This window comes from Tamandua tetradactyla, chromosome 5 (assembly GCF_023851605.1).
Source record: "Tamandua tetradactyla isolate mTamTet1 chromosome 5, mTamTet1.pri, whole genome shotgun sequence".
Lineage (NCBI taxonomy): Eukaryota > Metazoa > Chordata > Mammalia > Pilosa > Myrmecophagidae > Tamandua > Tamandua tetradactyla.
The window spans coordinates 35,220,153-35,235,063 of NC_135331.1; the positions used below are offsets into that span (position 1 = coordinate 35,220,153).

General features: G+C 39.9%; 1 protein-coding gene across 7 annotated transcripts in view; it reads left to right on the plus strand.

Moving 5' to 3' along the window:
• Positions 1-14,911, plus strand: part of GRK3 (G protein-coupled receptor kinase 3) — a 165,127-nt gene that overhangs the window by 125,534 nt on the left and 24,682 nt on the right. For 6 of the 7 annotated variants that reach the window (XM_077160690.1, XM_077160688.1, XM_077160691.1 and 3 more), the window contains 4 exons: positions 4,266-4,344; positions 6,206-6,336; positions 8,484-8,578; positions 12,618-12,725. In XM_077160690.1, the coding sequence (XP_077016805.1) occupies positions 4,266-4,344; positions 6,206-6,336; positions 8,484-8,578; positions 12,618-12,725 (413 nt within the window). The remainder of the gene's footprint in view (positions 1-4,265; positions 4,345-6,205; positions 6,337-8,483; positions 8,579-12,617; positions 12,726-14,911) is intronic. The other variant, XM_077160689.1, reaches the window with a different exon arrangement.

Below are 14,911 nucleotides of genomic sequence, written 5' to 3' on the forward strand. Positions count from 1 at the left end.
GTTTGCTCATAATAGTTTTGTTTTCAGTGGATTGTTTTTTTAATCTCAAATTGAGCATTCTAGCCTCCTTTCCCAGTAGACAGTAGGGAATGCTCTACTAAATTTTGTTCTATAATTCTTGGATGGCCTCCTAAAGGGAAACAGGCATGTTGGACAACCAGAATAATAAGTATGTCCGCAGTTGGGAAGGACAATGAGCAGATTCATTACATAAGTCAGTTAGCGTTCATGAGAAGTGTTATTCGTTCACTCCTTCAATCACATTTGAGTGCCTAGATCGTTCCAGGCACTCTGCTGCAAGCTGGGGATCCCAGCGCTTGACTTTGTTTCCTGTTTTTATCGATCTGCCCAGCAGGGGACAAGGGGACTCTCAGAAATATGTGAGTTAACTGGGTCATGCGAAAGACAGGTGCACCGTGCTGGGAGAGCATTTGACAGGAGGGGGTGTTGCCAGCTGTGCTTCTCTGAGTCACAGGCACCTTGGAGGGGCCCGTACACATCTGGTTCCAGAAAGGAGGGGGCACGGGGGTGGGGGGAGAGCAAGAGAGCCAAAGCAAACCATAAAGAATGTTTAAAGTCAATACGGAGAATTTTTTAAAAAACATCTTAGAACAGTTAGAAATAAGGTGTTTGAAATAGGGGGATGACATGATAAACCTTACAGTTTGAAAAGATTGCTTTTTTTGGCTATAGTGGGGAGAATTATTTTTAAGGAAATATTTCAGTCTCCTTTTATCATGGTTCATGAGTTCCTACTTGCAAGTCGTTTTGCTCAGTAGTGGTAGAAGTTCAAAGGCAGTTCTTTGCTTAGGACCTTTACTTAAGGGTGTGTCTCTCAAAGCCCATTAGCTCTTTAGACCCACAATCCATCATGTGTCTTATTATAATGTCTCTTCTGCTCAGAACCATTGAGAGATTGTAGGCTGAGTTCTGTAGGGGTACCCAAATCATATTCCTTTAACTGCACTGTTATTTTACATTGCTATAGAAACCTTGCCTTTATATGTAGTGCAATCTAGCAAGAAAAACTCTGGAGAAGTTTCGGAGACTTGGGGTTAGCTTCTCGGCTGGCTACCACATTTCTTTGTGACCTCAGCCAAATCATTTCCCTTTTTGGGGAGGCCTCTGTTTCCCTGTCCTTAAAATAAAGAAGTTGGACCAGGTGATTTTTTAAACAGAGCCCTCTTACCCTGACAATCTATAACTCTAAGTCTAAAATTCACGCCCCACCTTAAGAACAAAATAACTTTAGCATACTTTGATCTTTTGCCATTTTCTCAGGGCTGTCATTAGAAGGATCACATACTGTCATGTTTAGAGATGTACTTTGGAAGGGTCTGCGTGTCCCCTTGAGGAAGTGTGTGTAGTTGCCAAGTCAAGCTGGGAAAGACCCTGGCTTGAAGTTTCATGTCCCCTAGATTCTCTGCTGTGCAGATGAGTCATTTCTCCAAACAGGAACAAGAGCGTATGGGAAATCCCAGTAAGGAAGGGGCATGAACTCTGAAGCCAAATGTGACAGTCATCTTCACAGGCTATTGGGAAGGTCTGACGAAGCCTGGTAGGTTCCAAGTAGGATGGTATCCTCCAAAAAGGCCACGTGCCTTTCCGCAGAGAAAGGATGGCACCTTTCCAAGGCTGAAAGGCAAAATAAATGTCGAAATCAGTGAACACTAGCACCACCTCAAGAGAACTCTAAGGAAAATTAGGCATTCACAAAATGAATTTTGTAATTTATTCTGGAGTCATTTCTTCCAGAAGATTTATGGGAATTGAGTTCAGGTTTATGAATTTCTGGTACTTAAGAGTGTGTTAATTCAAATTTATCTCTGTGTCCTCAACACAGAGGTTTGCACAAAGTAAGCTCTGCTTACAGATTATTCTACTGAAATTTGATAATTCTCTTTGGTATTTAATAATTGTTTCAGTGGTAGGTTGTTTGATTCAGTTGAATAGCAAGTATAGACTGTATATATGGATTCTAAACGGATCGAGTTATAGACCCCACAGAACGGCTGAATTTTCACAAGGAAACCCCAGGTAGCCCTGAGATTGGGGTATAGAATACTGGCAGCCTCTGGAAGCTTCTTGTCCCTCCTTTCAGTCCCTAACCCCAGCCCCAAGGGGACTGAGATCCAGGTTTCTAATACCATAATTTAGTTTTGCCTGTATTTGAACTTTTATGGCTGTGTTTTTTTGTTTGTTTGATTGCTTGATTTCTCTCCCTCATTGTTGTGAGATTCATCTCTGTTGCTGCTGAAAGCAGTAGATGATTCTTGTAGCTGGGGCAATGCACTGTGGCCTGTGGACCAAATCTGGCCTGTGGCCTTTTCTGTATAGCCCATGGACTAAGAATGGTTTTTATGCCTTTAAAGGGATTATAAAAAGAAAACGACCGAAGAAAAATATGCCACCGAGACTATATGGGGCCGAGAAGAATACATATTTACTGTTTAGCCCTTTACAGAAAAAGTTTGCTGACCAGTGTTCTATAGTATTCCATTTTATAAACATACCGCAGTTTATCATTTCTACTTTTTGATAGACCTTTGGGTTATTTCCTGTCCTGGGCTATTTTGAATAGTGCTGTTATGAGCTTTTTTTGTGCAGGTCTCTTGTTGCATGTAAGTACATGGTGTGTGTATGTGTGTGTGTGTGTGTGTGTGCTTTACTGGTGGGTGTATCCCTCAGAGTGGAATTGTTGGACCCCAAGGTTTTCATGCAACGTGCAGCTTAAGAGATACCCCCAATCAGTTTGCTAAAGTGGTTGTACCATTTTACACTTCCATTAGTCATATATGAAATTCCAGTTACTCCACACCTTTCCAACGCTTGATATTGTCAGTCTTTTCAATTTTAGCCATTGTTGGGTTTTAGTCCTAGCACGTTGTAGTTTTAGTTTGCATTTCCCTTGGTGATGACTGATGTTGAGCATCTGTTCATGGGCTTATGGCCATTCGGTAGGTTAACTTTTGTAAAATGCCTGTTTGGTATTTTTTTTTCCCACCATCTTTCTTTTGGGTTGTTTGCCTTTTCCTTTATTGATTTATAAGAGTTCTTTATTCTAGATAGGAGTCCTTTGTGTGTTTATAAATTGCAAATATCTTCTCCCATTCTTTGGTTTGCCTGTTTACTCTCCTAAAGGTGTCTTCTGATGAACAGAAGTTTTCAACTTTAATTTAGGCCAGTTTATCAATGTTTTTTCTTATTGTCAATGCTTTTGGTGGTCTATTTAAGGAATCTTTATATAACCAAAGCTCATGAAAATGTTCTCTTTTGCTTTTTTTCCAGAAGCTTTATTGTTTTGCCTTTCACAGTTAGATCTACATTTACCTGGAATTGACTATAGTGTATGGTGTGAGGTAGGGTTGAGGTCCACACTTTGTTATACAGATACCCAATCGTTCCAGCACCAATGATTTAAAAGGCCATCCTTCCTCCTGCGTCCTGTGTCATTTTATCACAAATCAAGTGGCCGTCAGGATTCTGTGTTCTGTTCTATTGGTCTACTTGTCTGTCCTTGGACTCATATGTCTATCTCTAATCACTGTTGTCTTATGATAAGCCTTGTTGTCTGGCTCTGTATGTTTTCCAGCTTTGTTTTTCTCTAAAAGCATCTTAACCTTTCTTGGCTATTTACATTTCCATATAAATTTAGAATTGGCATGTCAATTTTAATTTTAATTTTAATTAAGATGGCTTGGAATCCATAGATTAATTAGGGGAGAATGTACATCTTTAAATTGAGTTATTCAGTCCCTGGCCATGGCCACTGCATATTTTTCCATTTTCCAAAGCTAATTTAATTCCATTTTTAGTCTCCATGTTTCAAGAGAAAACACTTTCCCCTCTGTGGTATGTTTCTTCCAGCTTCAGAATCAGAGATTGAAATGGATATTTGCCTGCTCAGAAGCAAAATGTAGACCAGCAAAAAGAATACCAAGGCAGTAACATTACTTTTCTGTAGTATCTGATTCTTTTGAAAAAGAAGTAATTAGATACAGTATTTGATTGTATCTAAGTGAGTAAAGACCTTAGAGTTCATCTGCTCCAATTATTATATTAATGCTGTATCTCTATGCATTTTATCACAGGACAAAATCCATTTTATTGGGATTATTGACGTGAGCACACAGGTGTCTGTGCTGCACGAGCATGACAGTGGCATAGAAAAAATTTCATCGTACAGTGTCTGCTGATAGATGTACTTTTCAAGACAGCATTTGCTTTTATTTTTTATAAACATATGCTTTTTTTTTTAACCCTAGGACTGCCCTTTCATTGTCTGCATGACCTATGCCTTCCACACTCCTGACAAGCTCTGCTTCATCCTGGATCTGATGAACGGTGAGCAAACCCTGGGAGGCCTCAGGTCACTGGAAGGCTTGGCCACAGTGTTAAATCTGAGTGTGTGTTCGTTTCGGCAGAACTAGCATGTTGGGTAAACCTTTTACTCTTCGATTTTCGGTTAAGATTCATTTTAAAATCTTGAGTGTAATTCCCTTCTGGCCTTTCTCATTCTTTCTCCAGAGAGTTGCATTTTCTATAAAATAGTTTCACAAAATGTTGATAGTGATACTTGAGTTTCTGGAATGCAGCTGACCTAGATCTTTAATTAGCTTGTTTCCTGGCCCTCAACATTTAAGAATGAAATACCTCAGAAGACTATAAGCCAAAGGTAGAAATGTATTTTCGAAACCAGCTTTGCAGGATTAACTTTTTATTTTTTTTGCATGGGTAGGCACCGGGAATCAAACCTGGGTCTCCGGCATGGCAGGCGAGAACTCTGCCTGCTGAGCCACCATGGCCCAACCTAAAGGATTAACTTTGAGTTAATATAAATTTTATCCCCATTTTCAATACCTTGTAAATCTGCAGTATTCTATGATGATCTTTGAAACTGCAAAAGAGGAGCTAGAAAATGCCAGAGGATTTGCAGCTAGCAAAGTAGTTTTTTCTAATACCATTAAATGGCATGGAATCTATTTATGTTTTTGAAGTACCTTCAGTCACAAGAGCAGAAATGAAAAAGCATGCAGTTCAACAAATCAGATATTTAGTCCATTTGAAGTTTTATATTTTCAGTGTTTGATGTGAACTCTGATCTGTCCAGCAACATGAAGGAATTTCACAGACGTAATTGATGAGCAAATGAAGCCAGGCATAGTAGCATATATACTATATGATTCTATTTATGTGACTGTCAAAGTAGACAAAATTAATTGGTGTTGGGAGAACTCCAAATAGAGTTATATCTGTCGAGGGGTGAGGTACTGATGGGAAGGGTATGGGGAACCTTCTGGCTTGCTGGGAATCTTTTACATCTTGATCTGCAGGTGGTTATATATATGTAAACATTCATCGAACTGTGCATTTAAGAATTGTGCGCTTCCTCAGTGAAGAAGAGAGAAGGATAAAAATCTGGTATTATCCTCTCTTTGGTTATAACTGTTTGTTTTTTTCTTTTTAAAATGTGTTTATCAGGTTAACTGTTTCCCAAACAATATACATGTGGATGCATGTCATTTGTGTGTGTGTGTGTGAGAGTGAGAGAGAGAGAAAGAGAGAGAGAGAAAGACACATCAGCATTTGTAGATCAATAGAATCTTTTCAGTTATGGTTTATAAAAACATCCCCTTGCCCTGTTGATGACATTTTCTGTCTCTCTAACTTGAGGCAGTCTGATTATTTTCTTTATCCAACATTTCATTATGAAAAGTTTCAAACATATGGCCACATTGGAAAAATTTTCCTAGGAGAACCCAGATATCCACCACCTATATTTTACCAGTTAAAATTTATTGTATTTGCTTTGTCAGTAATGGATTTGCTTTACGAATTATCAACCCATATGATTGGTTCTTAATTTTTGTCTGTCTAGAAAGCCAGTGTTTAGTCCTCTGTTGGATTGCTATGTATGTTGATTCAGTTATTAGGCACGAGTTCAGTAATCAAAGCAGATTAATTCGTCCATGCGATAGTGTAATTGGGAGCTGTGTTTTGTTAGTGTCCCAGTTATAGCTGTATTTTACATTCGTCTTAAGTTTTAAGTTTCCCCTATAATTTTTAATGCTATAGCAAATCACAGAAGTCAAAGAGAAGCATAGTTTCCCCCTTTTCTAGTGTATTCTATCTAAATGGATGATGGTGAGTTTTTTTTTCTTTAAACTTAACACTTTGAATTAAATTCTGGATCTTGGATTTTCAGGGGGTGATTTGCACTATCACCTTTCACAGCATGGGGTGTTTTCTGAGAAGGAGATGCGGTTTTATGCTGCTGAAATCATCCTGGGGCTGGAGCATATGCACAATCGATTTGTCGTGTACAGAGATTTGAAGGTAAGGCGAGTTCACAAGTGCATTCTGTTTTTGAGGGCCAGGCGGTAGGCGTCGAGGGAATGGCCCTCTGGATGTTTGCTTTTCTTTCACAGGGTCTTGTCATTTTCCTATTATCCCTTACGGCAGTCCCGGTGGAAGAGACCTTGTCTCTTCTTCTAGATTTCTCTCTATACCATGTCCATCCCTGTGGTCATTGGAACCACCATGCCCAGTGCAGTACCTGGGGCAGCTCATACACTGAGTCCAAACTCCTACTTGGTTAGTGAAAAGGAAGGGTAGAAATTTTATGGTGTTGCTTGTTTTACAATTAGTTGTAATTCAATGACTGTTTACCAAGCAATTGATTTGGCCATGGCTCTTTATGTTAAATCGGGGATGCGCTGAGATAAATAGGCAGAGAGCCTATATTTTATGGAGCCTGTGAGCTGGTGGAGCAAGACGCAGAATGGTGAGTCAGAGCTTACTGAGGAAGGCTGGTCCTTCAGGGTGGAGTGCCTGAGCAGCCTGCAGAATTTCCCCCGAAGGCCACCCGCAGTGCTCTGGTTTTTTAAGATTTCCTTAAAAATCACCACTCGAGTTTTAGAGCCCCAGACTGCTCTGCTCCGGTTTCTGTTCTTGTTCTCTTTAAAAGCTCACTGAACTGGGGAATAATTAAATACTTCTCTTCTGAGTCTTTGCTGTTCCATACCATGGTGTCTGACCGCGCGTCCGGCATGAATGAGGGCACTGGGACCCTACTCAGCACACCTGCGGGCACTGCTCAGTCGTGATGGCCGCCAGGACAGCAGCCTGAGGGACCCTGAAAAACTGAAGACGTGTTATACAAACATGTAAACATATAAGTAATAATAATAAGAAAAAGAACGGGAGTGACAGTTTCCCAGGAGGGTGAGGAGATTCCAGGAGGATATGTTTGCCTTCTATTTCATACTGCTCCTTGAGTGAGTCTGCAGTGACCAGCTGACGTGTTCAGTTTGTGTTCCTTTCTCTAAGAAGCCAAGATGTCTTGGTTAGCTTTTGGAGGTTACTTTCTAAGAATCTGAAAAGTTTTCTTTTATCTCTGAACATGTTACAGAATATCTTTTCAATCATAAAATACTTTGTAACCTTTAAAACTTTATGCTCATATAAAGAATTATTCCCTTATTGTTTATATGAACCTCAAGAAAAAAATGCACTTTTACTGAGTTAGAAATAATTAGGTATTGGTTGGCATGTGGCTTTTATTTCTTCCTGCAAGTTTTGCAGAAGAATTAACTACATGCTGAAGGTCTATCAAGTGCTATTGTAATCATTTTAATTTAAATCTATAACCACTTTCTAATTATCTTTATGCTGTATTTTTTTCTAAACTATTTAGAAAGTACTGGCATTATTTAATTTCTATTCTAATTGAATTCTAGTTACTCATGATTATTAATGCTTCAGTTTTATAATAACATGCCATTATTTTTATTTCAAGCAAAACATAGTTGATCTCCAGCAGAAAGAATATTATTAAGATGACTGTAATTCAATGTATATTGGGGAGTGGAGCTTTATTTTCCATGATTATGTGGATCAAATCTAATCTTAATGGATACATCTCATCAGAGTTGTGGTCAAATCACATTTGGTCATTTGGTAGGGTCCTACACTGATGACATACTAATAAACAGTCATGACATTTATCAAGATTAGTGTGGCACTGTGGAGTATTGTGATTTCTTAGGTGCATTCTTACAAGATTCCTTGCTGTTCTGTCCTTCCATGGCCTCACCCCGCCAGAAGTCCTTGTGGTGCAGCTGGTGAGCTGCACATTACTGAGAGCCGCTGCATCCTGGCTGGGCTGCAGTTCTTGGTACAGTGAAAAGGAAATGGTTAACCCCTGCCCAGTGAACTGCAATCTTAACCCTCCAGTGGCCTCATCTTCTAACGAGTGGAGTCATTTGCCTCTGTCATTGCCACTTTCCTTCTGAAGTTAACAATCCAAACTATTCTGTTTCATGTCTGACTTTGATGCCATAAGTCTTTGTTATAATTGGTGTTTAGGCTTAAATTATGATAAAACAATGAATAGAATATCAAGTGTCTCTGGTTTTAGAAATTCTCAGAGGCCCTGTGATGTCTTGGGACTCCTGAAGACCGTCTTCTCTGTGTTTCTTTAGCCTGCAAATATCCTCTTGGATGAACACGGACATGTGAGGATATCCGATCTTGGTCTTGCCTGTGATTTTTCCAAAAAGAAGCCACATGCCAGTGTGTAAGTAGTCTGTCCCCTCTGGTCAGTATCGTTTTCCTAGTGCGTAGCATTTGATTCAGTCAGGCCATTTGCTCCCTATGTTTTCTCTTGCCAGCAGTGTTTTCCATATATGATAATGCTTGATTAGGGGACGCTCCAGCATCACAGGTTGTGGGAGAGAAGACAGGAGCAGCGAACTTCACATCTCTGTGTCTGTGGGGCACGTAAATGGACCCCCGCTGTAATGGACCCTGCTCAGGGGCAGGTGGACTATCAGAAATGGTAGGGGACTCAGCACACCTTGTCCATGTTGGCTCTGGCACCCTTCAGCCAGTCAACCTGTTTGACCCTCAGTCTCTTCCTCTGTAAAGTGGAGATACTAATAAATCCATCAAAGTCATGGATCAGTGAAAGGACCAATATGCCAAGTAGAATGCAGAGGCAGCTAGCTGCAAAGAGCTGTCCAAGGAAGGTCTCTGGCTTCAGGCTTCCCTCTGCGTATGCTTTCTCCTTCTTTCTCAAAAGGCTCTTTTCCTTTTTATGAGGAGTTAGGAATCTTTATCTATTTATTTATTTTTATTGAAGAAACAGATTATCTCCTTGCAGTTCAAGCTTTTAACTCAGGTCATAATGTAGATCTGGGCGTTACATCAACTCTCTCAATTGCCGCACAGAGTTAACTCCTGGAGACCACAGCATTTAGCCAGTGCCTCACATCTCAGTGAGCACCGAGCTGCTTTTACTTGACCCTGGCCTGAGGACTTCTCCAAAACCTGGAGTTGTTAATGTGACAGCAGGAATGCACGACACCTCTCTCTCCCGGGGCTCTGCAGGAACAGAATGGAATATGTGCTGTTTTTAATTTGTTTCTTTGGTGTCAGTTTATCTGGGCAGACAGTATGGGTGTGGTGTGCAACTTGTGAAAAAAGCAGATGACTTTTGCTTTATTTTTTCTTTCTAAATGTGTCATTCTGGGCACTGAATCTTAAAATTGCATTTTTATTGTACATCTTGAGCTAATGTTCATCTCTGTGTTGAATGGTAGTGAAGAAACTGCCAGGAGTCTCATTTCATGCATCCCTGCAGAAAATAAACTACAGACCCTTCTTTTTTGTGTAACTGGAAGTAAAGTGGTTCCAAATTGCGATACTTTATGAGGGACTGCATTAAATCCGAATTGCCTTTTTAAGCTCTGATCAAAGGTTAGTAGTGAATAGCACCATTTCTGTAGACATGCTTCTCTCTTTTTTCTACAGAATCTGGGATGTGGTGATAAAAAAAGCATTAGCATTTTGCTGCCACTTTACAGTGATTAGGCCAGAACCTGTGGTTGTATAAGCTTCTCCCAGGGAGTTCATCAGACACTTTTAAGAGAGTCATTTGAATTTTTAATGCCACAGCTACTTGGTATGCTAATTTCTTCAATTTAGTAAGAGTCATGGCCAAATATGAATTCAGGAGTTCATAAGAGTTAATCTTCCAAAGGAATCAACTTTCAGATATGGGTTATTTATTTACTTACAGAGTCTAACCTACTCCTTACTGTAAATCATGTTGACTGTTCTTTGCCTGCTCTGGAAAGCACAGTATTTGAATGGCATCTTGAAAGGATTGGGATGGAGAAGGTTGGTTTCTACATTTAAATGATGGTAAATGAAGGCATTACTTGAAAACGAGACAGTGAAATACTGTATTTTAAATAAAGAAGGCATTCTGTAACTAAGAACAAAGAGATTGAAGTCAACAGACCTGACTTTGAAAACCCCTCCCAAGTTGTATCAACCTCATTTTTCTCTGCTATAAAGGGGAGGTATTAATGATATTACCTTAAGTGATAGTTGTGAGGGTTCAATTAACTAATTAATTATTTCAACAAATTCTTATCCAATATTTGCTGTGTGCCAAGTGCTGGCAATGGGGTGGTGCATAAACAGACACAATCCCTGCCCTGTAGGCACTGTCTACCCAGTGAATGCATGGCCATGAGGTGCCCAGTGTGAGTGTGTGTATTGTGGGGTGGGTGGGTCCAGGGGCAGCAGCACTGGTGATTTTATTAGTCAGCTATCAGCTGTTTTAGGCATGCATTGCTAGAGGCTTTGGATATGTTCTAACATCACAGAAACTCCGTAAATTGTGGGTGTTGTTATCCACTTTTTATCTCATGGACAAAGAGATCAAGGTCACATAGCTTAGCCCTTGTACAGATAGAATTTGAATTCATTTCTGTCCAGTCCCAAGGCTTGTGCATGTTACACTGTACAGTTGAACCCCCTGAGGCTTGGAAGTGATCTACTTAGTACTAGAGTAAACATTTTTTTGGCCAGCATTTCTCCCTGAACATGGTTTCGAAAGTCTTCTCAAGGCTGTAGATGTGATCCCTGTTTATCTAGGGCTGACCCATCCCATCTACAAAGCCCATGGCAGTCTTGTAATCAGGGAACTGACTTGAGGCTTAGATTAATCCATTTCATGATGGAATCACAGATTATTATAATCTGAAGTTATTGGAGTAGATATGAAAAGTTAAAGGAAAACTTCTGCGGTTGAGCAGATTGTCAGTGACTAATTTGAAAAGTTGCTTATTTTATCTTAAGAATACAGAGCTCTGTGTCTCATGGCACAGTGTCTTAAAATGGAAGTGCTCTTTCAGTATTAATAGTGGTGTAAATGTGTAGCCCAGCGTGTCAGAAAGCACTGGTAGCTGCCATGCAGCCACAATCAGAGAGCCACCGAGACAGGCCATCGGTGTATCTTGCTTTAACTGGGTATAGTGTAGGCCTGGAGAACTGATCCACTGGTACTTGTTTTATTATCCTTGTGGATTTACTTCTGTTCCAGAATTTGTGAACCTGAGAATTACAAAATCACTGGTTTGGAAGAGCCCTGGAAAAGGTCACCATTAGGGGTCTTTCCAAGCAGTCATGAAAACTTTCCCAGAAAATTATTTGGATGTACCTGGAAAACTCAGCTTTCACAGCGTGGCCCAATGACCTGACCCTGTACAATGCTGCACTCCTAATGGGGCGGCTTTTCAGAGGGCTGGATCCGCCTGGACCGACAAGCATCCATTCTCACTGACAGAACTCTTTCAAAATATACCCAATATATCCATTAAGCAGGAGGCAATGGACCAATATAACTTTTTTTAGGAACCTAGTCTCATTTCTCTGAACCAATAATTACTGTTTGTGTACGTAAGTAAATTGATGATGATTTATGAAGGCCTCTATTTGCAGAGGCCTTTTCAGGCTGAGTCTTTGAAAGTTCCCTGTAAGCTGCCCTTTACACTTCAAGATGGAACGCAGCATGCTCAGTTCTTTAAGGAGGGTGCAGAGTCACACAATGGGAAGGGCTTCAGACTTGCGGTTAGTGCGCATTAGGCATAGGTTATTGCCCTCCCGAGTGACTTTCTCAGCTTCCTTAGAATCCTCTTCCCATTGCTGAGCTGAGTCCTTTGACCTGTCAGCAGCTACTGAAACATTACATGTGGTTTCTCCGTCACATGCACTTGTTGGCTTATGCCCTGGGGTCTGCTCACCAATTGTGGCTAAAGGAAGTAGCTCCCCAACATCAGCACATGCGGTCTTGGGTCCCCAGCACGGGAAGCTGGCACCCCTCACAGGGGCTGGGCGTCCCCACGCCTCCAAGCTCCCTCTCACTCTGCCACAGTCCTCTGTCTTCCTTTCCTCCCCTTCCCCAGCCCCACCACATGTGTCTGCACAAGGACTCTCAAAAGGGCAGGGGATCTTTTGTCCTTCACACTCATAATAGAGAAGGACTGAGTTTGAGATTTCGTCTCCTAGACTGTGGCACTGGCACTTTTTTCATATTTATTTTGTATGATCATTCATTTGTCTTGATTCATATGCTAATTACAGCAGAAAAATTGTTTTCCCATTGGCTGTTCCGTGACTCGTGTGTTTGAAGCCCAGTTGTCCCCTCACCCTTGTTTACAGTTGCTGCCATTTGATGAATGACCCCTGAGCATCTTGGGTGAGCTGTTAATATTTTGCCAGGTAGGTGTGCCCTGCCAACTGTATGTGGCCTTCCTTCTCCCTAGGGGCACCCATGGGTACATGGCTCCTGAGGTGCTGCAGAAGGGGACGGCGTATGACAGCAGTGCCGACTGGTTCTCCCTGGGCTGCATGCTTTTCAAACTCCTGAGAGGGTGAGTGAGTATGTCCTTCTGGTGCTGTCATCTCAGCATGCGCTTGGATCAAAATCTGGAGGAATATTTAGAACCGACCAGACTCTGTTAGCATTGTAAAGCATGTAATGATCTTTAAGGCACACACTTATCTAGAAGATAAACTTGGCTCTTTCTGTCTTAAAAAAGTGAGTTTCTTTCCCAAAAGTTTGCTTATAGATAAAAACTATGGCTAGCTCTTTTTATTCCATTCTACGTAGGAATTACAACACTTTTAAACCTACAGTAAGACAGTTTTGAAATATTTGCATTGACAAGTCATGTCCTGGAACTAAGTGTTGTCTACGAATGTTAATCATTGAAGGGCGGAGGGTAATTTTTCCCCTAGAAATTAATTACTCATGATTCTCTTGTGAGCTTAAAGCATGTTGAGGGTTACTAAAAAAAAAGGATGAAGACCCAAATTAAAGACTTTTTGAAAGTTTGCATTTTATTTATGAATATGCCAAATTTCATTTGTGTGTGTTTTTTAAGGCGAATGTTATACTTGACCCTTATGTTTTTATGGGTCAAGTATAATAGATGATGATGAAATATGTAGTAGAAAAGATTATGACACCAAAGTGCTCTCAAAATATGTCCCAATATTGAACATACAACAATTACATTAATCTCTCCATTAATTTAAGATTTTAAGCCACTTTTAATGGGAATCTCTAATTTTATAAAATATGTTTTTGATTATTCTTCCGTCACAAAGATACATAAAGCAGTTTGCATTGAGATTTCCCAGTCAAGATTTTTTTCCTTTAATATTTCTTCTGTGCACTCAGTCCCGTTGGGCTAGCCTAATGGAGCACTGCTACAGCTTCCTAGATTTAGCACATTCCATGTCTTTCCCCCAAACTAGGTTCTGAGCACCCATGCTTTTTCCTCAGGACTCTGATAATCCAGTTGCTCTCTGCCCACCACATTCAGTTGGAAACTGAAATTGTATTATCGCCTAAAATGTCGGGTCCTGTTCTTCTTTAATCGAATTATTGTATTTGTGGAGCCTGGATGGCCTTGATTCATGTCATCAGACTAACTGACCTCATCAGAGAGTTTATGCAGAGTCAGCCAGGGGAAACTGTTTCCCCATTTCATGGACACACTGTGTGCACAGCTGGTGGATGAAGAGACAAGCCACGAGTCCCGGGTCAGCATTTTCCCTTGACGATAGAGAACTCGTACTTATATTTAGGATTTTGAGACACCAGAAAGCATTTAACAGCGGTTAAAATGTTGAATGCGTGAAGTCAAGATTCAAACTCACCAGTAAAGTGCAACAAGGAAGACTCAAGGGCTTTGTTGGCTTATTTTGTAATTTTACTATTTTTAATAATACATAGGCTGGGGCGAATCTGGCATACTCCTACTTTATTTTAAAAGACCTGAGAGTTTTGTTTCGTTTTCTTTTTTTCCTGGCCATGTTTTATTTGCCCTTTTTCTTTAAACAGGATAACCAAAGATACAGACAGTATCCAGTCAAATAAAATAGATAATACGATATTCTAAGAGACTATGATGTCACATGCTGCATTTAAGCTACTTTTATTCATGCTTCTCTTGGGACAAGGAATAGATCATTCAGTAAAAACATATAGTAAAAACAAAATATGTTATCACGTATAACTTTTAAATTGCAATAATGATGTACCTTAATTACTTCTATGCACGCAAGTCGAACATTACAGGTTTTTTAAAAAATAAATACAAGTAAGACTTCTAGTAGCATTTAAGAATAAAGTAGTTACTAATTTTTCTTTGTATGTAGATCAAGCACCTCCAAAATACAAATTCCTATATACAGTGAGTGCTTTACTGAAATTGAACATTTAAGTAAATTAAGTATGTGGATAGCCGTACAACAAGCTGACATTATATATTCAGCTGGGTAGGTAACAAACCATAGTGCCAAATGGAAAAAGTGTATTTGCAATTAATTTCAAAACCTAATTTTACTTTTCTATAAATAAATACAGAAAATATACTGATTTGTTAAAATAAATAAGATGTGATGTATTAACACTTCACTATAAAGTATGCATATGAGAACATTTAAAAACTGAATAATTCTTGTTAGGACTATTTTACTATAACAAACGCTGGCAAAATAGAAGTATGTATTGTATGGTTTTATGGATGATATATATTTTACCACCTAC